Source organism: Aspergillus udagawae, assembly GCF_001078395.1.
Source record: "Aspergillus udagawae IFM 46973 DNA, scaffold_3, whole genome shotgun sequence".
Lineage (NCBI taxonomy): Eukaryota > Fungi > Ascomycota > Eurotiomycetes > Eurotiales > Aspergillaceae > Aspergillus > Aspergillus udagawae.
The window spans coordinates 2,145,447-2,172,239 of NW_025091266.1; the positions used below are offsets into that span (position 1 = coordinate 2,145,447).

A 26,793-nucleotide genomic window follows, 5' to 3' on the forward strand; every position below is an offset into this window, starting at 1 on the left:
CTTTTGGAACTGAAAACCCATGATCCAGACGTGTCTCCCTGTCGTTGTACCACCGTCATCACGTGGCAGATCAGGTTTCAAAGATACTATGCAGAGGCATGACGTCATTATGATTGATGAACAAAAAGCACCCTCGACACGATCTCTTCCCAGCTCCTTTTTAACATCTCAGATCATTATACGTCCAAGGTTTAGAAAGGCAGGTCCTCAGGAGAGATGCTTGAGATGAACTGATTAAGACTAATTGTGTTATAGTGATAAGTCTACCCGTCTTCTTCTACAATTGGCATTCCTAGTCTTCCCGCTTTAAAAAACTGCCTTATTCCTACACTTTATCCTCTTAGACCGTCACATAAATACTTTGAATTTTCCATTATGACCATGCTCAAAGGCTTCATATCAATTGGTCAATTGGGCCACACCGCCGCCAGAAACGCCCGCCGAATCCAATTCCAGTCAGGCTTTCAGGCACCCGTTACTGCTGTGCCAAAGAGGAGAGCTTTTCGCTCGCTGCAATGCTTGCGGACATCCGAAGAGCAGCCAAGATTGCATAACAGAAACGAACTAGATCCCCAGCGTTCGGAGGGCACAAAGACCGGTACCGACAACGAAGTCGCAGCCCATCACGCGGCCTACGATCCAAAGACCACTTCCCCAGAAAGCGAAATCAATCAAGCTGAGAAGGAAAGCGAACAGGGAGGCAAAGTCAGCAATCCCTTGGACGTAAGTGCTGCAAACAAAGATGTTAGCGGAGCACGCGATCCGCAAGAAGGAGGGCCGGACCACAACGCGGAGAAGGAACCGAGCGGGAGAGGATCGCCAAGGAAGGGAAGAGAGGTACACGTCGGAGGCAAAAAATAAGTGCAGTCGTATGTTGAGATAACTGCCGCAAAGCGTGGCTGCCAGCCTCGGCATGAATATACACTTTGATCTAGTCACATATGGTTCGAGAGCAATACTCTTACTGGACGGCAAAGAATATATCTAAGAGCAGATACCTTCGCGCAATTGTCAGGTCACTAATATGATACAACGATAATAAAGAGAATATATCAAACAATGTATGCCTTCGAGGCTGGTTCAGACCGAAGCTATTTCTTCCCCCCGTATTTGACGATGTCCCTGCCGCCCAAAATCCATACCTTCTCGCTACCAGGAGGAACGTCACCGTCCAGAGCTTTGAGGCCTGCATTGACCGCTGCTCGAGCAATAACATCTGCATCTTGAGCCCACCCATCTTTCAATCCCGAATGAACTTTCCCGGCAATGCCAGCAATGAACCGGAATGCTGCCTCAGCTGGTCGACTCTCCTCCCGTTGGCCGGAGATCAGACCTGGGCGCAAAATCACCGTTCGCTCAAACCCCAGGGCCTTTACGTCTTCTTCAATCTCCCCTTTCATACGGGGATACGCGAAAGAAGACGACTTACTAGCCCCGCCTGACGAAATCAGGACATAGATTTTCGTACCGGCATCGCGCGCTGCGCGAGCCATTTCTACATTCAAACCATGCTCCAACTTGTATTGATTCTCGAATCCACCGGCGGCTGCACGAGTAGTGCCAAAGGCGGATATGAAGATGGATGGAGTTGGAGAGAGAGAAGAGAGATGACCAGCCCAGCGAGACGTATCATCAGACACAAATGTGGTGAGTTTTGTCTGAGGTGCGCCAGCAGCAGCTGATGGAGTGCGGCGAGTTATTGTATCCACCCGAGCTACAGCGGGATTTTCAAGAAGGCTCGTGAGGATGTGACTGCCCTAGGAATTTTGAACGTTGAGTGAAGGAGATCCGCATGTGGCGGAGAGAGAGCTTACCACCATCCCAGTAGCCCCGATCAATGCCACATTCGCCATGGTGTCCGGATATATACAATGCTATCGTTGGGATTAGAAGTGTACAGTCGGTACACTGTACAATACAAAGCACCTCTGTTTATACAATGTGTCAAAACGCAAGGGATAACTATGGCTAGCAGAGATCACATTCCCCAGGCGCAATCGATGACGTTTGAACCGGGGCTAGACTTAGATGGGGTTTGATGCCCCAGGCATGAAGTGTTAATGCACGTGCATGGTCTCTGACTAATGCGGGGTCCGAAGACGGAGAATTCACCTTTAGTTTGCCGCTCTATCGATAACGCCGATAAGAAATTGCGTGATTGCCGCTAGCCGCTTTGGGCAAGGCCCTGGGACATTTTCTATACTCCAGATCCGTCTTCTTATTGCCATTGCCCCCCCTCCTCAGCTTGGTGTGGTAATTCCTTCGTCTTTTGTCTTTCTCTTGTCATCTGCGAGGTGTCGGCTCAGTGTGTTTGATACCTAGACAAGGAAACCTCAAGATGGGCTCTGCTTCACCATCTTTGTCTGCCCTTGGTGGCCCTACATATGTCACCGCCCAGACGTTGATCCAACAAGTCGCCTACATCCTCAGCGACAAGATCTTCTCCTATTCGCCGGAGTCTTTCGATCTGGACAACGCTCTGCGTGAATGGGCATCGCGCCAGGAAACCAATGCCAATGGCGAATCTACCATCGTCAAGGCTATGGAGACCCGCCAGGGTGCTGGTAACATCGCCCTTGGCTATCTCTTCTCCCAAGATTTTGATCTGAAGAAGCGTCATGTCCCTCAGGGTATCGTTGCTTCCTCGGCCACTCTCCCTTACATGCGCTCGGCTCTGGAGCAGCTATCTCTGTTGTATTCAGTCGCTAGCCCTGTCGCTGCACACGTTGCCGCCGTTGATCACGCCGGTGAGGATGGACTGGTCTCGGATTATGCTTCCGCGCTTTCTCTCGCTGAAGAGCTTGGCCTTGGTCTTGTTTCAAGTGCCTCAGTGCATGAGGCTCAGCATATGGCTCTGCTCACAACCCTCCTTGCTTCCGTTTTGCCTTCTGTTCACATCTATGACGGTGTCCGCGTTGGCCATGAGACCACCCGTGTCATTGATGTCCTGGATCAGGCGGGCGTTGCGCGTACCTACGAGGCCATTCGCAAGACCTTGGATGAGTCCCGTAACCGCCACCTGGACACACAAGGAAAGGTTCTGGACTTGCTCAAGTCACTGAACGGCGAACTTGGCACAGACTATGGCCTTTTCGAATACCACGGTCACGCCGAACCCGTTTCCGTTCTAGTTGCTTTCGGTACCGTCGAGGCGTCTCTCACTGCGCAGGTTGCTCGCTCGTTGGCAAAGGATGGTGTCCGTGTCGGTGTTGTCAATGTTCGTGTTTACCGTCCCTTCGTTGAGGAGGAATTTCTGCGTGTTCTCCCCCAATCGACCAAGACTGTGGGTGTCCTTGGTCAGGTTACAAATGAGCAAGCCGTGCAAGAGCAAGGTGTCCGCTCCGCCCTTTACGAAGATGTGCTTGCGGCTCTGACCTTTGCCTCTGGTCGAGAACATGCGCCTACCTGCGTCGACATCAAATATCCCCGCTCTCAGCGTTGGGACCTGATAAACACTGCCGCTGCCTTCCAACTCATCTCCGAAAAGCCCATTGTTCAGGCCAGCGGTGAAAGCGCTCCTCTCCAGCTTATCGACCCTGCCAGCGTGCAGGAGTACACTTTCTGGGATGTTGACAGCTCTGTTTGCGAATCTGCTGCTGCTGTTCTTTCTGAGGCCCTCGCTGCTGATTCCGCCAGCAATGTCACAACATCCAAGTCTCACGACAACCTTATTCAGGGAGGAGCAGTCCGTATCGACATTCGCAAGAGCTCCAAGATTCTCGATACTCCTTATGCTATTACTGCTGCAGACACGACATACGTTGGAGACATCAAGCTTCTTGGAGATATCGACGTTGCCGCCTCCATCAAGGACAAGGGCAAAGTGATCATCAACGCCCCTGGCGTCAAGGACGATGAATTGGAAAAGAAATTACCCTTGGGCTTCAGACAGGCTGTTGCTCAGCGCGAAATTTCTCTCTACATCGTCGATCCATCGGCGACCGGTGCCTCTACTCCTGAAGCCGCCATCCTCCAGTCAGCGTTCCTTAGAGTGGCACTTCCCTCTCAGGAAGGCGTCGGCCTTAAGAAGCTTTCTTCCATCACTGGAAACTCTGAGGCTCTTGAGAATGTCACTAAGGACCTTGACAAATTTCTCCGTCAGATCGAGGTCCCTGAGGCTTGGAAGACATCCGAAGAGGGAATTGAAGTTACTCAGCTTCCCAAGGATATCTCCATCAACAGCTTTGTTCCCTTCGACAAGGATGAAGCGGAGCCAGCTCCTCTCCTCAATGATTGGCAGGCAGCAGCCAAGGGCCTCGCGTTCAAGGAAGCTTATGGCACCACGAAGGCTCTTCGTCCCGAAACGGCCACGAAGACTTTCACTGTTCACGTCAAGGAGAACAGACGCTTGACCCCTGTCACTTATGATCGAAACATCTTCCACATTGAGTTCGATCTCGGTGACTCTGGTCTCAAGTATGATATTGGCGAAGCCCTGGGTGTGCACGCTGAGAATGATCCTCAAGAAGTTTCGGAGTTCATCACGTTCTATGGTCTCAACCCCGACGATGTTGTCGGTGTTCCTAGTCGCGAGGACCCAGCCGTTCTTGAGAACCGCACCGTCTACCAGGCTCTCGTCCAAAACGTCGATATCTTCGGGCGACCACCTAAGCGCTTCTACGAAGCCCTCGCAGAGTTCGCCACCGACGAGAAGGAGAAGACCGACCTTCTCACACTGGGTGGTCCTGAAGGTGCCGTGGAGTTCAAGCGCCGCGCCGAAGTTGACACCATCACTTTCGCCGATGTCCTGCTGGAGTACCCCTCAGCTCATCCTGACTTCCACGACCTGATCCGCATCGTCGGCCCCCTGAAGCGCCGCGAGTACTCCATCGCTTCCTGCCAGAAGGTGACGCCCAACTCGGTTGCTCTCATGATCGTTGCTGTCAACTGGGTTGATCCCCGTGGCCGCGACCGCTTTGGTCTCGCCACCCGGTACCTCAGCGGACTTCAGCCCGGCACTCCGGTCACTGTCAGCGTGAAGTCTAGCGTGATGAAGTTGCCACCCAAGTCCACTCAGCCCCTCATCATGGCCGGTCTTGGAACGGGTCTTGCTCCCTTCCGTGCCTTCGTGCAGCACCGTGCCCTGGAGAAGGCACAGGGCAAGGAGATTGGTGCAGTGCTCTTGTACATGGGATCCCGTCACCAGCGCGAGGAGTATTGCTATGGTGAAGAATGGGAAGCCTACCAGGAAGCCGGTGTCATCACTCTTCTTGGCCGTGCCTTCTCTCGTGATCAACCTGAGAAGATTTACATCCAGGACCGTATGCGCGAGACTCTGCCTGAAATCATCCAGGCCTACATCCGGGAAGAGGGTGCCTTCTATCTTTGCGGTCCCACCTGGCCTGTTCCTGATGTGACTGCCGTGCTGGAGGAGGCCATTGCCACCGAGGCCAAGAACACAGGCAAGAAGGTCGACACTCGCAAGGAGATAGAGAAACTCAAGGATGAGGAGAGATATGTTCTTGAAGTTTATTAGATGGATTTCTTTTGGAGAAAGCTGTTAAGATTTCCCGCTACGTTTCCCACACCGCTGCCATTGTGCATGATGTGACGACCCATTTTTCCCACTTCAGTTTAGCGCTTCCATCATGAGACTCAACGATAGATTTGGATTTCTTCGATGACAGTTCTTCAACTCATGTCATCTAGATAGACTTTAATTGCATTTCACAGTGAATCGTTCATTCGGAATCCAATGGGTATCTGCTCTATTCCTCTATACCTGCAATGTAGACTCAATTGATAGCACAAGGCTCACGCCAACACCTTCTATCCCCAAAAGAGACACGTACTCATGTAGAGATATGAGGAGAAAAGTATTATAAACAATGAAAAGTAAAGTAGACACGGTCCATCCAAAGTACCTATGCTCGTCCCACGGCTCCTAACTTCGTCTTACCATAAGCTCCACCTTTTTCCTTCCGTAGCTCCAATGCTCGCCGATAAGGCGGTGCCGTAGGTGGCTGAACAGGATCCAAGTTGACATAGTCCGGGGGCAAGGAGTATGAAGCATCAGAATCCCAGGAAGAAAGATCGCCACAGGCAATGAATGGAGGAATCCATCGGTTCTCGACGGCAAAACGCTGGGGCTTGGTTGCCAGGGACGGGATTGAAGATTGCGGATGAAGCATGCGAGTTTGGGTTTGTTGGTTTGAATCAGGTGCAGACACCGTCGCTGCTTTTGGAAGTGTGACTGTCTCTCTTGGTGATACACTGTCCTCGTCGGGTACTTCGACTCCAATGTTGCCATCTGCAGACACGGGCTGTGGTACTGCTGCGCCGCCGAAGAGAGGGTTCTTTAATGCTTCCATTCCGACCAAGCCGTCATGGATGGCTGGAGGAATAAAGCCCTCGCAAACCACGAAGGCTTCTAAACTGCTCGCACGACTGCTTCTCGGCTTTGCAACACTCACTTTCTCAAATACCGTCCGGAGCTGTGCGTAGATTAGGTCGACGTCGCGGCCTCGGAAGATCTTGGCTACGAACTTGCCTCCTGGCCTCAAGACGCCTACTGCCAGGTTTAACGCGGAGTACAGGAGCTGTGACTGAATGTAGATGTCCAGATCGTGCAAGCCGGTGACGTCCGGTGCACCATCAGAGATGACGAGATCAACAGGATGGGGTTGTTGGATGGCCGAAGGGGTGGAGGAAGATGTCGAATCGTAAGCTTCAGGGTCGAGGGCACGAAGGAGCAGAGGGATCGTAGACGGATGTGTGATGTCGGCTTGGAGCGTTGTGATACCTTCTAATGGCGCCATGGGTTGAAGGTCGATTGAGACGATCTTCACGTTCCTTCTGGGCTTCAATTGGGCGCCTCCGTCATTCCCCTCTTCTTCAGCTGGACCCTCACTTTCCGATCCATGATTGATTCTTCTCAAAGCCTCGCGCTCTTTTCGCTTTTTCTCGATCCACGCCCGCCGGCCAAAGCTCTCTCCCTTGATCAGGACTCGACTGAGGACTTGACTCCAACTTCCTGGAGCGGCGCAAAGGTCAACGACCCGTGTCACTTTCTCGGGGTTTTCATGTTCGAACAAATCAAATTGTTCGTCGATCTGAATCAGTTTGAAAGCGGAACGGGCGCGCCAGTTTTGTTCCTTCGCGAGGCGATAATAGGCGTCACGTTTATCTTTGGAGGATTTTCCCATTCTAACGAATTGATAACAATCCCCACAAGTACTGGGATTGCAAGGCAGTGTGGATGTATCAATTGCTCTCCAGCTGGATCCCTGACAGAAATTCAATGTGGGGGAGATGAAGCGATAAGATTAAAATCCGCAAAAAGGCGGGCCTTTTTTCTGCCGCTTTTTTTCATCTCCGCAAGCAAAAAAGATCATCACCGCTTCCATTGATTTGCGTCGCAGGCCACGATTCTTCCACTTGGCTCTCTTCACATCAACACTGGAAATCATGGGTCAAAAAAGGCAGCGCGACTCGAAAAGCTCGAACTTTCACGCTAAAAAGCGGAAGAAGGCCGAGAACTCGACGGCTGCACCTGATCCGGACGATGGCTGGGACGGGATTGTCGGCGCGGACGAGCTGAACTGGAAGGAAGTACCTCTTCCTGACCGTCTCGAGGATGCCGGAGGATTCTTTGGTCTGGAAGAAATTGAAGGTGTTGATATAGTGCGAGGTTCGGGCAATGGAGAGGTTAAATTCAAGGTAGGCTGAAACACATGCTGACTGGTTGAAGTATGATCCATTGACACTCAATAACACCAGGCTGTTGTTGGGAAACCGAAGAAGTCCATTTTGAAAAAGAAGGCGCCAGAGGACCAGGAACCCAAATACGATGGCGAGTGGTCAGGCTTCAGCGACGAGGACGCGGACCAGCCAGAAAACGATTCCTCACCCGACGTAGAGGAACCTGAAAAGTCGGACACGAAGGCGGACAAGAAGAGCGAGAAGAATGCCGACAAGAAGGAAGCCAAGGATACAAAGAAGAAAGAAGCTAAAGCTGCGAAGAAGGAACAGAAGGAGAAAGGTTCGGCAATTCAGCACGATACGAGCATTGCAGCCGGCCTTTCGTTTGCCGCTCTGCAAGATGCGGAGGAGGATGATGGTGTTGATGTTTCTGCTTGGGATTCGTTGGGTCTCTCCCCCGAAATACTCACCGGCCTGTCCAAGATGAAGTTTGCCTCTCCGACATCAGTGCAGGAAGCTTGCATACCTCAGATATTGGTGGGACATGACGTTATTGGAAAGGCTTCTACGGGTTCTGGAAAGACGCTGGCATTTGGTATTCCCATCCTTGAACATTATCTGGAGAAGAAACGCGATGATATTCGTGCAGAGAATGGGAAGAAGTCAGAAAAAGATTCACCCCCAATTGCTCTCATACTATCACCCACCAGAGAGCTTGCTCATCAGTTGTCGAAGCATATCGGGGAGCTTATCGCCCAAGCTCCGGGTATCAATGCACGCATTGCGCTTTTGACTGGTGGACTCTCGGTGCAAAAACAGCAACGTCTACTGTCCGGAGCTGATATCGTGATTGGAACACCAGGTCGAGTGTGGGAGATTATGAGCACTGGGCAAGGGTTGATCCGGAAGATGCAGCAGATGAAATTTCTTGTTGTCGATGAGGCCGATCGACTTCTGAGTGAGGGCCACTTCAAAGAGGTTGAAGAGATTTTGAACGCTCTGGACCGTGTCGAGGATGGCGAGGTTCCAGACGGTGAGAATCAAGCATCGGAAGAGGAATCTGATCCTAGCTCTGAAAGACAAACATTGGTTTTCTCCGCCACCTTCCACCGTGATCTGCAACAGAAGTTGGCTGGTAAAGGGAAGTGGACCGGAGGAGATGTTATGGATAAGAAAGAATCCATGGACTACCTGCTGCAAAAGCTGAACTTCCGGGAGGAGAAGCCCAAGTTCATCGATATGAACCCCATCTCGCAGATGGCCGACAACCTCAAAGAGGGAATTGTCGAATGCGGCGCCATGGAAAAAGTGAGTTCTCGTTGAGCGTCGGTGATGTAGAGTCTAGGACTAATGACCTTCCAGGATCTCTTCCTCTACACACTACTTCTATACCATCCCAAACACCGGACACTCATCTTCACCAATTCGATCTCTGCCGTCCGTCGTCTTACCAAACTCCTTCAAAATCTTCAACTCCCGGCCCTTGCCCTTCATTCATCCATGGCCCAAAAGGCACGACTTCGCTCGGTCGAACGTTTCTCTTCGCCCTCATCCGATCCCAGTTCTATCCTAGTCGCCACTGATGTAGCGGCCCGCGGCCTCGACATTAAAGGCATAGACCTCGTCATCCATTACCATGCACCCCGAACAGCAGATGCCTACGTTCACCGCTCCGGCCGTACAGCACGTGCTGGCGCATCCGGTAAGAGCGTCATTATCTGCGGACCAGACGAGATGGTCGGTGTCGTCCGGCTCGCTGCCAAGGTGCATGCCAACATGGCAAATGGCAAAAAGTTGCCGCTGGAATCATTGGAGCTGGACCGTCGCGTCGTGTCACGCGTCAAGCCCCGGGTTACCCTTGCCAGCCGCATTACCGATGCTAATATAGCCAAGGAGAAGATTTCAGCAGAGGACAATTGGCTGCGCAACGCAGCGGAGGATTTGGGCGTTGAGTACGACAGCGAGGAGTTCGACGAATCCAACGGCAAAGGGCGTGGTCGCGGCGGTGGTCGTCATCTGAAACAAAAGGAGGTAGGGAGCGTCAGTAAGGCCGAGCTGGCGGGGTTGCGGGCGGAATTGAAGCAGTTGCTTTCCCAGCGGGTGAATGTGGGCGTTAGCGAGCGGTATCTGACTGCTGGGCGCGTGGATATCGATGCATTGCTCCGTGGAGAAGGCAATGCTTCATTCCTGGGGCCGGTCGATCCACTGAACTTTTAAACTGTATGTATATACCATACCAAAGATTAATTGCCTTGAACCATCACACTCGATTTCAGTCTCGATAGTCGGGCGTTCTTCAAGAACCGCCGTGGTAGCATACATCGACAGACAACACCGCAGACATTAAAGGCTTTCTACCTTTTGCACTATCACACTTTTCCATCAGATATTAAACAGAAAAGTATCGTACTCTGTCCCAACAAGGCTCCTCTCATGCTAACGCGAATCCTTACAACCGATTCAGCTTGCATCTCCGACAAGCTCGAATCCCACACTGTCCACATTGCAAGATATAGTTGGGAAGATGGTCATGGCACTCCTCGCACTGATGAGCCCCAGGGACGCGCGGCCAGAACTCTTCGTGATCGCATTCATGTCGTTCAAGTAACTGCTGTACCATCTGCTGGACCTGCTCTGGTCTCGCAGGCTGAGCAGGTTGAGCTGGGTCCCTGCCACGGTCAACGAGATAACGGGCTCGATCAACCAGTCTGTTCTCGTCCCACAGCTCGCATCGACACTGCCGCCATTTCGCACCGCACGTGTAGCAAAATTCCGCGCCGCACCGACAGCTGAACGTTAGACGGTTAGAGTCAGACTTTGTGTGAAGATGAATGATAACCTTACGTGATGTGATTGCAACCTGTTCCAAGCTCTATCATGTTTCGGCATTGGAAGCAACGCCGCCAACCCTCGCGCTCGGCCAGTTGAAGGAGCTCTTCGTCTTCGTCCGGGCAGTCACCCTCGTGCGCTGCCTTCTTGCACCGCATACATGTTCTGGAGGAGCAATGACTGCACGTACCGATATAGGAGGACACTGAATACGGGAAGATGTATTTCGAGCAGGAAGGGTTTGAGCAATAGGTACGATGCGGATCGCTGAACTCGATGGCCTTCTCTTCAAACTCCTGGCTCCGGGCCAAGCCGAGGAACCCACTGACAAGAGAGAGTGGAATTTCCTTTCTGCAGCAACGAGGTGGGAACAGTGTTTCATCTGTCATTGAGTCTTGGAAGAGCCTTACCGCACAAATCCGACAGTATATGTGGTGGCAGGGCGCTGGGATTGTAGCTGTCGACGGAACAAATTCTGTGCACACAGCACACTCATAGAGAGGCTTCTCGTCGGATGGAGCAGTGATGCAACAACGCTTCGGGTTCCTCGAGCTTTCAGACTGCGCGTGCTGACTAGCAACTCTCGTGGGGAAAAAATTGAAATCGGTGTCTGCAAGCGTCAAATCAATGAAGTCCTTCATTTTGTCTTCAGAAAGCTGGACCGCAACTGCTCGATCGTGGGGCTGTGGTGGGGGTACAGGTTGTCCGGACAGTTCGAGAGCGAGTCTATGATCGTCAGAGGCGCGGAGCTCTTCTTGTCGTGCGGTGGTTACTGCGACGCCGTCATCGACCACAGCTCGAGCAATGCTCCTCGCAAGTCGCTCATCGTCGAGAGATCGGCTGTAGTTATCTAGTTCCTCTTGCCAGAGGTGGAGAGCAAGTTCTTCGTCTGACAATCGCCCAGCGGGCTGCTTACCCTTGCTGCGGTCCATGGTGTCCCTGATATCTTCGCGTAGGATGTCAAGAATCACTACAGAACTAGCCGCATCCATGGTTGGTTAACGGTATAAGTACTGAGATGTATAAGAGGCTAGGAGATGGAAAATGAGGAATAGAACCTTGAGGTGTCTGGGATGGATGAAGAAGGGGAAGGGAGAGTAAGTGAGATGTGTTGAGGCGAGAGAAGACTGAGTAAAGAGCAGATGTTTTGCCATTCACTGAGAGCAACACATGATTTCCAGCTAGACAACACTCACTTGAGAACTCCTCTTTTGTCATTCGCAGTTTGTCTTTGACAGTTAGTATATTTGGAAATAGGCGACTCTATCAGACTCGTAAATACAGTTAATACCTTATCAAGTCCAGTTTTGCCAGCATAGAAAGCACTCCCAGCTTGATTCTTTATAGCTTTGGCACATTGATACTTTCTCAAGTTTTCATTCGACTTACTCTGATGATATATCCTGTAGCTCTTGATTGACAATTCACAACCCTGTTCACCATTCCCATAAACTACAGAGTACTAAAGAAGGTTACAGAGCAGTCACTAACTTCATACCCTCAAGCTTTGCTTGCTTACACTCTCACTTGACAGAACCATATCCGTTCCTCCTATGCCTTACAATATATGAACCTCATATGAATCATATTGTTTGTGCCAAGCCATGCTTGATCCTATCATATCCTGTCACTCTCCTCAGTTCAACCTTGACCCTGTTGTTACAAAAATGCACTAGAGGAATGACGAGTATGACTCTGACCTCACTTTCTCTTAATCTATACAGTATCAGTCTACAACCTGTCAAATATTGATCGAGTTCATCATCTTAATATCTCACCAAACCCTCAATGTTCCCAGGCTAGATTATATGCAAGATGTATGGAGTCAAAAAATTCGCGCTAATCCCGCCTCGGCAAACCGATACCAAGGACCAAACTTTCGGCATGCCGATCTTTCCTATCTCCATTCAACGTACCAAAATTGTGTTCTCGTTCTTTCGATTTAACAATTAGGTTACCCACTCTCGGGATCTGTCCGCCAATCTCTTTCGAGATTTGCTGCAAATTTGATCCCGATGACGGCACTTCTTTTCGGCTGGTGATCACGGCCTGAGCCCGAGTCATGCAGCTACTTTTTGTAAATCCTGGATCCGGGTTTTGGAATTTAGTTTCATTTTGTGATTCTGTGATTTTTGCTGGACTTTGCCGGTGCTCTAACTCCGGAGCGGAGAATCTATAGACTGAACTAGACTGTTATTTTATGACCTTGTGGTGAGTCTTCTATCTACCTTGCAGTTGCTGATATGATCCCTGCTCCGATTGCGGATTACCGAGGGGTAGTCGTTGAAGAAAGCTGAAAGACGAAGGAGGTACGCGAACTGGTTACTGACCTGTCATCCTAGTCAAGACTCAGCTAAGCACACATCAGTGACGATATACATCCGGGAATTAAATCGTCATGTCGTGGCTCGCAAGGCCCTCCCGCTGTCTGAGTAGGGTCAGCCGAACAAGCCGACTCGTCGCTCCCGTATCTACATGCCGCTCCTCTCAGCGATCTATCCAGGGCGCATCAGCCGTCGCTCAAGATCATCATTCGAGTCACACTTCTTCCGCCGTTGACAATGGCTCCTCATCGTTTCTCCCTAATCGCACACCATCAGCGGCGCAACGACCCCGCCCTCAGACCAATCCCATCGACGACCTAATCTCCCAAACACCCATCGTACAAGCCCTCCGTCGCGATCCCGCCTACATCGAATCCCGCCCTCATCTCGCAATGAACCCCAGTCTTCGCCCCAACCACTTCGTCGCAGGGCCAAACTCAGGCCCAGGCAAGATCACCGTGCCGCCCTATGTCTGGATGGCGAAGAACCCGCGCACCGCCGCGGGAACGACGACCAGCCGGATGGTGTCGGTATTCCATATCGGCCCACAACTCTGCGGACATCCGGGCTTCGTGCACGGCGGTCTGTTGACGGTGATGTTCGACGAGGCGTTTGCGCGCTGTGTTTCGACTTCGTTTCGCAGTGGCCTGGGTATGACGGCCAACCTGAACGTGGATTTCCGGAAACCTGCGTTGCCGGACCGACTCTATGTGCTTCGGGCGGAGACGGTCAAGGTCGAAGGCCGGAAGGCGTGGGTTGAGGGGACGTTAACATCGTTGCCGCCTGTGGGCGATGCGAGTGAGCCTGTTATGGTCGCCGAGGGCAAGGCTTTGTTCGTAGAACCAAAATTCGCAGAGGTATGTTGCAAATGACGAGGAGTCTCCACATTCGTGATTGCCAGACTGACTCAGCCAATTAGTCCATGGTCCCCTTGTACAGAGGCTGAAACTTACGCCTCGTCGGTTGCAAGAGCCTCTGTGTACCCCTGCTTTTCCCGGCTGCGTACTAATAGAGTTATAGACAAGGATAGAGTAAATAGACCTGGCGTTAGCGTAATAGAATTTAATGAACACAATATAATCGACACAAGACCAGATAATTCCATTTCTATCTAGCGGTTATTTCTGAGACTGAGAACCCTCTGGACTCCTTACCAAGCTGGAATATTAACACGCAGAAACAACAAGTGCAAATTTGATAAATTCAAAGACGACAGGGGCGAAGTAATAGAAAAATGATTCCCGTCGGTCGTCACGAGAGTACATCGCCAAGGGGTATGATGCTGTCACTAGATACCGTACCAATATGCTGTCCGAAACGCTGTTCTCTTTTTTGCAATTGATTCATTAGTTTTTTTCTTGATGTTTGATTGTAGATGACGTAAACTGTGTGATATCCCTATGTTATGGGAGGAGCCATGGAGGCGAGGAATTATAGAGGCCAAAGCAGAATGATCGACAATGACCGAATTCAGGACAGGTGGAAGGCACCCTGACCCTCTCGAATAGCAACGGACAGCCTCTCTCGAAGAACCTCCAGACTGCTGTAGTCTGGCAGTTTCAGGTAGTTCACACATGTCATGACGCTGGGAAGGTAGTCATCGGGAGTGTAAGGAGGTTCACTGGGACGACAGACAACGGTGAAGATAGGGGTGAGACTCTTGAAACCTGGAAAAGAAATAGAGAGTTAGTCACTATTTAGCTGGACAAAGAGGGAAGCTGCAGTTTACCTCCAATAGGAAGCTTCGGGCTGCCGGTGACAAATTGGAGGAAATCGCGCCGTTGCTGTGTATCCAACTCGCTCATTGTCTGCAGTAAGTTTCGAACGCTCTTGCTGTCCATATTGAATCCATGATCGGCCTTGATTGAGTCCATGAGAGCTAAAGTCATGATGTTAATAAGCAGCTTCCCGGTTTCCAAATACGGAAGGTATCTTACTCTCAATAGTCCAATCTTCTTCGGCTCTTCCGAACAGCATGACGAGCTCATTGGGGGTGAAAGTCCGAAGCGCAGAGTACGGGAAGACCTGCGAGAACCCAGTGCGGAACGCTTCCACTTGACGTTGCACGCCGCTACCCAGTGTCATGTCGACCACTCGATCAACGTACTCATCGACATTTTCAATCGTCACAGGAACGTTAGAACCGTTATCGATTAGTTCAATTGAAGGATAACCAGGCAGAGTGAAGTCAAGACTCAAATCCTCTACTCTGACGCCGTCGATTTCGACATTCTGCAGAGCTTGCGACTTCGCTGCGGCCGAGAGAGTCCGATTGCAGTCGATTGCCCTCTTCGCGTTTGCGAAGCGCTTCAGCAACAGAAGAGAGTTTGCAAGATCCTGGTCGACGGCCTTAACTGTGCCCAGAGACGGAGCCACCGAGGAAGAGCTATCGGCAATACGGAAGAAGGCTGGGTTGAAAGAGATATCGATGATCCTAGAGTCAAGCATCGAACGAGCAACGAACTTTCCAAGCGTTTTGAACAAGCTCAGTTGTTTCTTTCCAGACTCCGAGGCAGCTTGTTCCTCACTCATGGGAGCCGGGAACAAGCCACGCTTGCCAAAGGCAAACTCTTCGTCGTTGTGGCAGTCGTTTTCTCTCCAAATCTTGAGCTTCTTCTTGGAGAATTCCTTCGAGACTGTGGAGTAAAACTCAAGAGTCGGGCCCAATCCCGTTCCGACTTCCTCGAAGTACTCTACCTCAAGAACGCTGGGGGAAGAGCCGTAGAGTTCCATGACCTTCATGGCCGACTCAAGGATGCGACTTCTGGAGATCCGGACCTTTTGACGTTGGAGACGTCCCAGGAATGGTCGGTCATCGCGTCGGTGGTCGCTCCGGCTGTCATCCGCATTCTGGGAATTTTGCCATCGCATCATCGCTCGGGCGTAGCCAAAAGCAGTTGACTGAAGGAATAGATGCCGAGTTTCAAAGGGGAATAGGAAGGGGAAAGCCCGTGCCAGATCTTCGCTCCAGGTAGGCAGGCAGCTGCTAGCCACGATGAGCGGTTCCTCCAGCTGACGGTTGAGCTTAGCAGTGAGCTTGGTATTGATAAATTGCGCCAGCGGCTCCGGTCTTAGTGCTACAAGCTCCTTGGTATCAGCAAGTATGTCATCTAAAGTGACATTCATCTCGTGCAAAGACCGAAGGAGACGTAGGATCGGCGCTGTGATGGAATCTTTACTCAGAGAGGATGGCATCTCAGCGCCGTTGCTGGACAGTTCTTCAACGCCGGGTGTAATGGTAGAAGGCTCCGGGGGCGGTGGTCCTGGAACCCGCCTGAATTTGACGGTGTGAATGGCAGACCACACATTTCTTGCCCCAGCATCCGCGTGCTCACGGTTGTGATGGACCGCACGGTAGATTGTGGTGTCACTGGAGACAGGCTTGTCATCTACGCTGAACTCGATGTGCCAGTCTTGAGGAATGGAGGTCATAGCGGCCGCGTACGAAGCGAAGGGTCGACCAGCAGTGGCCAGCGAGCTGCTTTCTGTCGTATTCACGGCTGTATTTGCGGCGGATGACGATGATTTGGATGCAGTAGTCGACTGAGATGGCGTCGCCACACGAGTTCCATCCTCCTTCCGTGCTGTTACCTTGCCTGTAGAAGCCACTTCCATGTTCACGGCAGTGGGGTCGTGATGGTTGTCATCTGATAGGTCATCTTCCAGATCGTCGACAATGGCATTGAGCTCCTCATCGCCGTCCTCGTCCTCGTCTTCTTCGTCCTCGCTCAAATGCCTCTCGTCCGCACATTCTAATGGCTCGTCGTCGTGGTCAGATTCATCTTCAAGAGCACTCGACTGCCGCCCACCTTGTCTGGATCTTGATGCAACATCACGGTGTCCAACAGGGGACTTTTTGTCGCGCGATTTTGATTCGTCGCGATGAGACGTCAGGTTAGTACCCCCTGACGGCCTCGATTGGGCTGGCAGGTCACTGCTAGAGAACTCGCTTCCACCAGCGAGCTGTTCACGGAGACGTGCCGCACTGGCGATCTGCGAAAGAATCGTATCACGGCTGCGTGACGCCTTGGGGCGATCAGAAAGACTTATCCTGGGATGGAGGAAATCATCCAACGATTTAAACGTTGCGATAGCGTGAATCGAAACCATGATGTTTCTGTAGGGACGAGGAATATCCGAATCCTCATCGGCCACTAGCTTGAGTCTGAGTTGCTTACCCAGCATGTGGGTGGCGTTGATACGCGTGTTTTCTAGTGAATTGTGACTGACGGTGATAACTTCAAAATGCTCAGTTCGACTGAGCAAACCTTGTAGCTTTTGGATCAACACGCTGAATGGGGTTGTGGCGGTACTTTGACTCTGGGCTTTCTCTGAGATCGTTGAGCCCATGAAGGCTTGCAGGAATGCGGCACGGGCGTCGCGCATGGAGGAAGCTATCCCATGAAAAGCATCAGTTACCGTATCAATAGCCGCTGGAATAATGTAACTAGGGAGCTTACATTGTAGATCACCAAACACATCCAAGAGCACCTTGATGATCCCTGAATTGAGCAACTCAGCACTGGTGATACTTTCAAGCGCATCTCCGTCAAAGTATGAGGCTAATTTCTTGAAAAGCGGGAGCCCTTCGCCGTTCCCGTCGCCAAGGTAGCAATCCTCTACATCTACTGCGAGGCTTTGCAATTCAACCAGAATCTGCTGAGCCCGCTCTCGCATGGCTATGCCTTCGCTCGCTTCATAGAGCTCGACAAAGGCGCGCGCATCGCGTATGACAAGATCCTGGGTAGCATCTTCCATTCTCGTCGTATTGTAGTGACCTGAGAAAGAGGACGAGCTTTCCGAGTCAGAAACATCGTCGTTTTCCTCATCCTGATCATCATCTTGGTCATTGTCTTCGTCGTCAGCTGTACGACGATGACTCTCTTCATGACCCTCATCTTCTGATGCAACCGATTTCGGCTCAGGGGGTGAATCACTGGAGAGATCCATAGGAACGGTGCCGGGCGTATCGCGGGACGCCTTTGAATGTTTGTCAGTGGAAAGGGGGGCTTCAGCCAGCTTGAAGATCTCCGAGATGACGCCTTCACGATGGAACTGATACCGATATACGTGCTCGAGGCGCTTGAAGAGAAGTTCTGCGCACCGCAGAGCCAACGACACCAGGGATGGATGATCTTTCTGTGAAAGAATAGCAGCCAGGTATGACGCATATGGAACTGAGCGCAGGGCCTCCTCTATTAACGCAGCATCCAGGTTGTGCAACATTTTGAGCTGGGCGATGAGGACCTTTTGCCGAACTCCAAGATTGACCGTGCTAGAATAGGCGTCTGTGAGAGTGGGCAGCAAGATCATGGCAAAGCGCTTGAGCTCAACCTTGCAATCCATCAACAGGGAACGTCTTTTCTCTGCGGATTCCTGTCCTTGAAGGTGCTTGGCGTCGAAGGCTGAGCTATCTTCGATGGAGGACGCCAGCACGCGATCTGCTGAAGAACCATGTCGTCCTGGAGGGACTTCAGGAAGTAGTTCGCAAATAACATTGAGCGTTTCGAAGACCTGTTCTCTCGGACGGTGAATAAGAGCCTGCATGACCAAGACGCTATCCATCCTAACACCCGTGGCTTCAAGGTTCTCGGGCGGCGAAACACCAGTTAAAATCTGATAGATGGTGTCGACCACGTGCATTTTGAGGAGCTCCACGGACAGCCGAGGGCTCGCTTTAGATGTGATCGCCAGGACGCGAAGGAACTGGGTATGAATGTGAGGTCCAATAAGGTTTGTCGTTCCCGGCAACAACAGACGGAGCACAGCCCTCAGCATTTCGGGTTCAATCAGTTCCTCCAACTTCTCTGGCTTGTACTTGAAGCTCTCGACAATTCGCGACACACAAAGACATCCCTGCTCGACGACTTTCTGGTCGCTGCTCGAGAGAACATTTAGCAGCGTGGGCATCACATCCCGGACAACGGGAAACGCATCGTGAGGGAGGTTGCGGCAACAGTTGGCCGCAGTTGTCACTGCCGTACGTTGCGTGCTTGTGGGGAAGAAATCTAGATAAGTTAAGCACGCTGTCAGGCCGCCCTCTCGCACGATAGAAGCGGGAAAGTCAATCGAGATTTTGGCCAAAGTCTTATTGACAGTTAACATATACCCAATGATAACGCTTCGCAAGTATGCGGGGAATACTCACACTGAGGGCTTGCTCAGCCAGGTCAATGAACTGGATGTCCAGTAATTTCTGGCATAAGATGGGGACAGCTCCCCCGTAAACTACATTGGCAACTGAGCCCCGTAAAGCTTCCATCAGGTTAGCCAAACAGCGGCAGGCTAAGAGCATGATTTCAGGGTTCTCTTCGCCAAACTGGTCAGGTTGCATCAAAGAGACCAACTCTTTGACGTAGGGATCTGGAGAAAATTGGCCAGAAAGATTGTCCTCATTTGATACAAGTAGAAGGTCAGACAGTTCTTGCAATGCGATCAACTGGATCGAAGGGTCTTCTTTCATTCTGAGATTGGATAGTATCTCTCGCAGTCGAGACGACATGCCCGACATCATGCCACTGAGTGCGCGAAGGGTGCTCTGGAGCCCTAGCGGACTCCGCGAACCGAAGAGGCTGTTATGAAACAGATCTGCATCATCATCGTCCATACCGGAGGGAGTCGTGCCATCATTACTATCATTCGACGGTGAAGATTCCCGGTTTGCAGTGCGCTCATGATTGTCCAGCTCCTCCTCTGCCTCTTTCATCATCACATCCGAATTCGTTCTCGACGAGCGCTTCTTCTGTCGACGCGGGGGAGGAGATTGGGTGGCTGAGAGACGATCTGCTCCGCAGATGCATAAGTTTTCAGGCGTTCTGCGCTCTAAGTACCTCTGGAAGACCTTACCTTGTGATACTTTTCCTCGATGTCTGCTGGACTTTCGCCTCGATGACGGAGGCGAAGCCTGCTTCTTTGTGGTTTCCTCTGGGGAGCTCGATGACGGACTAAGGCCGGAGAAAGTGTTAGCTTGATATCGCTACCGATATGAGCTTTGCGGAACACCCATAACGTACCCTTGTTGTGACATTGCTGGCCTATTTCGGGTACCACGTCGGCTAGTGGAAGCAGTACTAGCTGGTTGAGGTGATGCGAGCCTCTGTCTTTTTGTTCTCCGGGTAGGAGATTGGGGATTTGTCTCTTCTGAAACGTCCAGGGACCGATCACGGCGTGCGTGGGCCTTGCGCTTTCGAGTTGGGGCCGAACCAGCGGCTGGAATCGAGGAAGAGGGGCCGGAGCCAGCGGACGAGGGGGAGTCTGCAGCAAGTCTCGCAGCTGAGCGAGTAATTCTGGGGGACATGAGAAACTGAGCTTCTTTCGCAAGTGGGTGATCGGGAAGAGATGGAAGAGAAGAGGTGGGTGATAAAATTGGGTTCAACGGGGTGGAAAGCAGAGCTCGTCCATGGGCGTCCGAGGCTTTGTCGCCAAGTCCTGACTTGGATGACGGAGCAGAAAGGAGCGGGAGTAACGGGTATCACGCGGAGGTAACGGCGAGCAAACAGTTTAAGAGGGGGGGAAAGGTAGGCTATGATATGTACCTCAGGGAAGAAGAGGTGGCAATGGCGGGAGCTCCAATGGAAGAGTCCTCAGGGTCCTGGCGGTGTAGGCGGGGCCTTTGTCTGGCCATAAGTTGAATGACAACGGGAGCTGATCGTGGAGGGCTCGCTTGTCAGACGATACCGTTCAACACGCCATTCGAAAAGGGTTGCCAAAGCCGGGTTGGAAGGCGAGACTGTTTGGGTTGTTGGAGCGGTGGGACGGATGTACTAAGAGGCACCCAGTATGCTGACCAAGAAGCGACACCTAGAAATTCGAATGCTGAAAGGGAGTGTATCGACGAAATAAGTCCAGAATCTCTTAGGGGCAAAAAAGGACAAATCAAAATGGGTTGGAAAGATGGAACAGTTGTAGTTGTAAGGAGAGGGTGATGATGGATGATGAGTTGAGGATGGGAGTTGACGTGGTTGCGGTTGGTGACGCCGGGCTGAGGAAGCAAGTCCGGGGAGCGTCAGACAGCAGAAGCGCAACCGCAACTGCACACACGCAGAGAGAGAGCCTATCTAGGTGAAAAGGTGCATCCCTGGGCTTACGATTTGGGCAGGTTGTATTCAGCATGAATATTTTAGGGTAATGGATTTGTATTTAGAGGCTTACCCCTACCAGAAGTTCCATACTAGAGACAGGACTAGCAACGAAACTCTATTCCATAATAATGGTCTGTCACGAGACCACCATCTACTTGTGATTTCCAGAGAATTTGTATGGAGTCTGGTCCTTCTTGATATAAGCTTCTTAGAAGGTAATAGTGCTAGCATAAACTACAGCAATTCTAAAAATATCGCTGAAGTAGTGGTTCTCCTAAAGTTACGCATCTCAATCACCAGTAAAACAGAGTTGATCTATGTACCTTCCAACCAACGACTAGTTACCAGTGAGGAACTGAGGATGCCTGCCAGATAACTCTGAGGGTTTCGGTCCTCCCAGATTCAGATATTTCCACAGGTCCAATGGTGTGTTGTCGGAGTTAGTCATTTCTATCAGCTACCACTAAGTATCTACTAGGGTAGGACAAGCACGAAAGGTGCAATCAGCCCTATTCACACACCTAAGGCTTCAAGCTTGGACGGACCCGCCCTGAAGTGGCGTGAGGAAGACTGAGCTCAATTCTCATTGCCTGTCTCTTCAGATTATTAGTTATAAGCCTGGGGCACTGTAAGGCAGTTAGAAGGGTCATTTTGGAGATTCGCAACAAGGCTGGGTTCAGGGCTTGCTTGGTTGGCGAACAATCGAATCGCGAGTACCTAGATTAGTCCAGGCTAGTGGAGATACAACAAGTCTGTGCAAGAAAGGGCAAATATACATATGCCATCCATCCTGTAGACATATTGGTAAATGGAGCAAACAGGGTGCTGAACCCGTGGATGTCAGAAGATAGGGCTGCGACTGGGGTTTCTCTCCCTTCTCACGAGATCTCAGAGACGCCGCTATGAACTTTTCGCTGGCAGAGAAAGTCTGATAGTAGTAGAGATCTTTCCCTATGAGGGAACGGCTCTGAAACCGAGGGCAGCTTTCATGTCACCGATAGCTGATGGTGGCATATAAAGCATCTTGTTGATGAGGGGAAGGATGCATGAAAGCTTTGGCTTACCCAAAAGACGTCCCTTATTCTTGTTGGAGGATCGAGGTGGTGCGAGATTAGTCCACAATGACATGGTTACGTCGCTACTAACTCAAGTAGCCCATGATGTGACTCCATGTGTATTTCAACGTTGACCTTTCCAGCTGTCGGAGTAGTAAGCCCACTCCGTTATCGGTGCGATGGCTTATCCCCAACTCAGAGTTGTACCTCGGTCGGAGACCTCGTGAGATAATCATGAATTCATGATCACCTTGAGAAGACTTTCATTGATCTCGCATCATGTTAGTAACCTGGATGAGCATTCTTAGCAGGACTGTGGATAACGAGTATACTGTTCACTCGAAGCGGAAACCGAATCCAAGTCATCGTCTGAAATGTGAACTGCGTCCGGGGGGGTGCTGCATCAGTCTCGTGGTTGGCAGGAGAGAAGCCGAATATTAGAGCATAGGGAACCCTCAAATTCCTTTATTTTGAAGTGCACCTACAGTTTAAACGAAGAGGGATGATAGATCTGCCGAGGTAATAATCACTACGAGAATAAGTGAGGCCGAAAGAGCCAGCGCTCAAACGGAGTGAATTGTAGGCATCCATCTTTGCCTGGAGACGGTGACGTAGGACGCTTATCAGAGAGAAGAGACCCCTCCCGCCTAGGAGATAGATCGTAATTATCAATATAGAAGTATTTAGGAGGACAATTAGACAGGCATTCCCCATATTCCCAAGCTTTGTATGCGATTTATTATTCTTGCAGAAGGCAGAAGAGTGACTGGATGTTTCTCCGTACCCTTGCCCGCCAGCCAACGGCTCTAAGATTAATGAGGTGATTCTCCGATCCACACCGATCGCCATCTTTGTCCTTTCTTCCCCTCTTCTCATCTTTTCTTAAGCCTTGCTTTCTTGAAACATCTTGCCTGCTACATCAACAATCATCATCTTTTATAATTAAACTACGACGATCCATCAAAGAAAAACACATTGAAGAGAGGGATTTCAGGAGGAGATTTATAACGTTCTTCCATCCTGCGTGGCCATCAGTGTCTCTTCCTTCTCAATAAATTTCTTCTTCCCCGCCTCCCCCACGCCGCCTTACTAAACAATCCAGTCCGCCCGCATTCATCCATCCTGCTGCATTCTCTAGTCCGCAACTCAAAACCATCCTCTTCCGATTTACTCCCATCGATTTGCCTCTTCCGCAAGTTATAGCCTGCTCTCCTCCCGTGCAATCATCTATCACCGCATACCGAATTCTCAGATTGCAATCATGACAGACATGGTCGGAGGACAGAGCGACGATGTCCACCAGGTCCCGCCTCCTCTTCCACCGGCTCCCATGGAGAACTACACCTTTCCTGAACATCGTTTGAAGCGCAAGATGGACGACCCAGAGAAGACCCCTCTGCTCCTCGTGGCTTGCGGTTCCTTCTCCCCCATCACCTATCTGCATCTTCGCATGTTTGAAATGGCCGCCGATTACGTCAAATTCAGCACGGACTTTGAACTCATCGGTGGATATCTCTCACCCGTCTCAGACGCGTATAGGAAGGCTGGTTTAGCCAGTGCGGAACATCGGTATGAAGTTTAGCGGTTAATTTATCCGCTCGTTCAGATTGCTGACGACGTCTCTTATGACTCATCAGGGTTGCGATGTGCCAACTCGCGGTTGATCAGACATCGAATTGGTTGATGGTCGATACATGGGAGCCGATGCAGAAGGAATATCAGCCAACTGCGGTTGTGCTTGATCATTTCGACCATGAAATCAATGTTGTACGGGAGGGTATTGATGTTGGAAATGGTACCCGGAAGCCCGTCCGGGTGGCCTTGCTGGCAGGCGCTGATCTCATCCACACCATGTCAACTCCCGGAGTATGGAGTGAGAAGGATCTGGACCACATTCTGGGCAAATACGGTGTATGTTCAAATAGGATGGACCTTCAACTAGGATTGATTCGGCTCACAGTCTTTTAGTCTTTCATCGTGGAACGCAGCGGCACCGATATCGACGAGGCTTTGGCAGCATTGCAACCATGGAAGGACAACATCTATGTGATCCAACAACTCATCCAAAACGATGTCAGCAGCACCAAGATTCGACTTTTCTTGCGACGCGAGATGAGCGTGCGCTATCTCATTCCCGTCCCAGTCATTCACTACATCGAGCAGCACCATCTGTACGAAGACGACAGCACAACAGCCGCCTCGTCCTCAGCCGATAAAGGCAAAGAACCTTCGCAACCAGGGAAATCAGGCTGAACTCCTAGGATGCCCCAAGATATTGCTGCATTTGTACTTTTATGAACTCTCGACACCTTGAGCTACACTATGATGCCAGCGAGCGCGTGAAGCAAAGGGACTGCTTACTTGGTGGCTTGACTAAACCTCCCAGTCACTTTGAGGGCCGATACTGGGGCCTCCTCCCGCATCTGTGTTCTGGTATTCCACCATCCCTATTGCAATGGTCGCTCGCATCCGGTCCTCCGTCCCGTCCGCGGCGCATGGACGAAACGTCATGAGTTCCCAAAAGCCAACCGCTTGGGAACCCCAGTATCCAGTTCAGCATCAATGATCTTTGTTTACAAGCATCGATGGCAGACCGCGGCACTTCACAGGTTCCCGCCCGAGCCATTATTGAGCCGGTGGCTCTCACAACAAAATGACGCTCGCTGGACCAGTTGTTTTGAGACACCGGATTCGACATATCACCTTGCGCAAAGAGCTTGATATAGACTTTAATTGCTTGTCTTATACCCCATCTGAATGACATAGACGAATGTAGAGTCAATCAAATTCGCAGAACTCATTACTATGATTCGCTTTTGCACCTGTCAGAATTGATGCAAAACATGGCCTCGGCCTACATGCACCAGTTGATGAAAATACCAATCACAGGTCGACCAAAGTGCAAGAAATAGTGGCGCATGCATGGCTATGCATAGCTTGCATGCAGGTCTCGATTTAGCTCGTATTCACATCCATGATATGATAGTGGATTATTTGCATAAAACAAAATACAATCCTACCAAACAATTTATAGAGCGGCGTATTGCATAATTGATAGAAAGCAAATACATCAGCTGGCATTCAGTCATTAAGATCGTCTATATGTACGTATACAACGTCCCAATACTTCCCGAGGGTAAGTGGAATGGAGAAATCAATTCAACCACAGTCACCCCAGACTTCCTCCGCCTCTACAACGCCAACACACTCCTCGGGATTCGCGTCGTGCATCACGGCAACCACCTTCACGCGGGAACCGCATGCAGAGTTAGCTTTCGCCACGCGACGGCGGACATCATCGAGTGTGCTGGCCCCCGAGACACGGAGCCAGTCACCCCGGGATACGGAGAAAGGGAGACCCAGGGCAGCCAGGGCGGAAGCGCTCAGGTCGACGTTACTACTCTGCGAGAGGGAACGGATATGGCTTGGCGGGATGATCTCCGACGGCGAGAGGGCAACCCACGACTTGGCGTTGGGGTGCTGGATTGCTGTGAGTAGGACATCGAGGAGACGGACCTCGTCTGCTGCGGAGACGGTGGGGATCTGGTCTAGAGGCACGAGCAAGTCTGTGATAAGTGTCTGCTGACGGCTGGCTGGTCTCAGGAACGAGACAATCTCCGAGGAGGCGGTTGATCCGCTCTGAATGTAGTCTGACGAGATGGACGTTATCGACATGCTGGAGGGTGTCAGGACGGCCGCGGCGGAGGCAGCCCCAATCGCGCCGCCAGGATGGAAACCCTTGAAGACCTCCGCGGGACCTCTACCGGGTGTATTATGTAGTTGTCGTGCTGTGGCAATAGCCAATGCGTCTCCCAACGCCAGCGCTACTGTTGTCGACGATGTCGGAGCGCGGACACCAAGCGAAGACTCTTCATCCTCGTGGATCGGAGCGGGGAGGAGGATACCCATGTCGGACGAATGAAAGGACAGGATCGGGCAGGTATCCGGATGCATATGCGATGTGATAGCAATGACGGGTGTAGTCGAGGGAATATGCGGCAGCAGAAGCAGAAGTTCCGGCGTGCGGCCGGAAAACGAAATCACCAAGAGGGTATCATGCTGCGGGCGATGTTAGTAGTCTATAACACTCTCCCACTTGAAATGTCTCAAAAAGCCGCGAATATCCGTACCGGTCGAATCATCCCTAAATCGCCATGCAATGCTTCCGTGGGATGTAAAAATGCGCTGTAGATACCCATACTGTTCATCGTCGCCTCCAGCTTCTGTCCGATCTTGCCGCTCTTGCCCACGCCGCAGATGACCAATTTCCCGCCATTTCGGACGGTACGGACGATCTGACTGACGGCCCGCGCAAGGTTCTCCTGCGCTAGCCGGTCCGTCTGGTAGATCTGCTCTAGGTTGGCCAGGGCGGCACGCTCTGTGGATATGACATGGATGGCTGTTGTTACCGCAGCGGTATCCTGGTGCACGGAAGGAAGCCCATCCACCAGGTCTGGAGGAGTCATCGGCAGGAGAGAGAAGCCATCGAGGACGGAGGTGGTGGACATCGTGGGAGGCGATAGTGGCATTCGGGGCTGTTGCAGCTTGGGGTGCCCCATGCTGTTCAGTGGACCATTATCGAAGGAGTCAACTGACGGTTGAGGATATATCCAAGGAATAGATACCCCCTAGATCGCCATTCCCAAACGACGAGGGGATTGAAAGAGAGGAAAAATAGTAGACACGGGGGGGCGAAAATTCTCTGGTAACAAGCGGGGAGAGGGGAGGAAAGTGGAGGAAGAAGCCTTGGCCACAGGGGTTGCTATCAGTGCCTATATGGCCATCTCGGAGATTGAATGGGTGAAAAGGCCGAGGAGACGAAACTAGCGACATTGATGATTTTAGATCAATTAAATAATATAG

The 26,793-nt window shown here is 51.3% G+C and overlaps 10 protein-coding genes across 10 annotated transcripts; 5 read left to right on the top strand and 5 right to left on the bottom strand.

Annotated features, from left to right (window-relative positions):
• Positions 1-375: 375 nt before the first annotated feature.
• Positions 376-861, top strand: Aud_004608 (uncharacterized protein; the record flags this gene model as incomplete). The annotated part of the gene is made up of 1 exon (XM_043289545.1): positions 376-861. One exon carries the CDS (start codon positions 376-378, stop codon positions 859-861), a length of 486 nt encoding a protein of 161 aa, XP_043145480.1.
• A 230-nt stretch (positions 862-1,091) lies between these two features.
• Aud_004609 (uncharacterized protein) lies at positions 1,092-1,853 on the bottom strand (the record flags this gene model as incomplete). Its single annotated transcript, XM_043289546.1, has 2 exons — positions 1,092-1,757; positions 1,815-1,853. 2 exons carry the CDS (start codon positions 1,851-1,853, stop codon positions 1,092-1,094), a joined length of 705 nt encoding a protein of 234 aa, XP_043145481.1.
• A 485-nt stretch (positions 1,854-2,338) lies between these two features.
• Aud_004610 (sulfite reductase subunit alpha) lies at positions 2,339-5,476 on the top strand (the record flags this gene model as incomplete). Its single annotated transcript, XM_043289547.1, has 1 exon — positions 2,339-5,476. One exon carries the CDS (start codon positions 2,339-2,341, stop codon positions 5,474-5,476), a length of 3,138 nt encoding a protein of 1,045 aa, XP_043145482.1.
• A 388-nt stretch (positions 5,477-5,864) lies between these two features.
• On the bottom strand, positions 5,865-7,145 carry Aud_004611 (tRNA methyltransferase TRM7; the record flags this gene model as incomplete). The annotated part of the gene is made up of 1 exon (XM_043289548.1): positions 5,865-7,145. The coding sequence occupies one exon, from the start codon at positions 7,143-7,145 to the stop codon at positions 5,865-5,867; it is 1,281 nt and encodes a 426-aa protein (XP_043145483.1).
• Positions 7,146-7,407: 262 nt separating this feature from the next.
• mak5 (ATP-dependent RNA helicase MAK5) lies at positions 7,408-9,858 on the top strand (the record flags this gene model as incomplete). Its single annotated transcript, XM_043289549.1, has 3 exons — positions 7,408-7,659; positions 7,720-8,949; positions 9,004-9,858. 3 exons carry the CDS (start codon positions 7,408-7,410, stop codon positions 9,856-9,858), a joined length of 2,337 nt encoding a protein of 778 aa, XP_043145484.1.
• A 232-nt stretch (positions 9,859-10,090) lies between these two features.
• Aud_004613 (BRcat and Rcat domain-containing protein) lies at positions 10,091-11,402 on the bottom strand (the record flags this gene model as incomplete). Its single annotated transcript, XM_043289550.1, has 2 exons — positions 10,091-10,430; positions 10,486-11,402. 2 exons carry the CDS (start codon positions 11,400-11,402, stop codon positions 10,091-10,093), a joined length of 1,257 nt encoding a protein of 418 aa, XP_043145485.1.
• Positions 11,403-12,868: 1,466 nt separating this feature from the next.
• Positions 12,869-13,740, top strand: Aud_004614 (PaaI family thioesterase; the record flags this gene model as incomplete). Its single annotated transcript, XM_043289551.1, has 2 exons — positions 12,869-13,651; positions 13,714-13,740. The coding sequence occupies 2 exons, from the start codon at positions 12,869-12,871 to the stop codon at positions 13,738-13,740; spliced, it is 810 nt and encodes a 269-aa protein (XP_043145486.1).
• A 524-nt stretch (positions 13,741-14,264) lies between these two features.
• Positions 14,265-20,091, bottom strand: Aud_004615 (HECT-type E3 ubiquitin transferase UFD4; the record flags this gene model as incomplete). The annotated part of the gene is made up of 7 exons (XM_043289552.1): positions 14,265-14,461; positions 14,524-14,673; positions 14,732-17,188; positions 17,255-18,881; positions 18,943-19,577; positions 19,641-19,738; positions 19,808-20,091. The coding sequence occupies 7 exons, from the start codon at positions 20,089-20,091 to the stop codon at positions 14,265-14,267; spliced, it is 5,448 nt and encodes a 1,815-aa protein (XP_043145487.1).
• A 3,100-nt stretch (positions 20,092-23,191) lies between these two features.
• Positions 23,192-24,183, top strand: Aud_004616 (nicotinamide/nicotinic acid mononucleotide adenylyltransferase; the record flags this gene model as incomplete). The annotated part of the gene is made up of 3 exons (XM_043289553.1): positions 23,192-23,499; positions 23,568-23,841; positions 23,899-24,183. The coding sequence occupies 3 exons, from the start codon at positions 23,192-23,194 to the stop codon at positions 24,181-24,183; spliced, it is 867 nt and encodes a 288-aa protein (XP_043145488.1).
• A 906-nt stretch (positions 24,184-25,089) lies between these two features.
• Positions 25,090-26,489, bottom strand: Aud_004617 (SIS domain-containing protein; the record flags this gene model as incomplete). Its single annotated transcript, XM_043289554.1, has 2 exons — positions 25,090-25,989; positions 26,061-26,489. 2 exons carry the CDS (start codon positions 26,487-26,489, stop codon positions 25,090-25,092), a joined length of 1,329 nt encoding a protein of 442 aa, XP_043145489.1.
• Between the last annotated feature and the right edge of the window lie 304 nt (positions 26,490-26,793).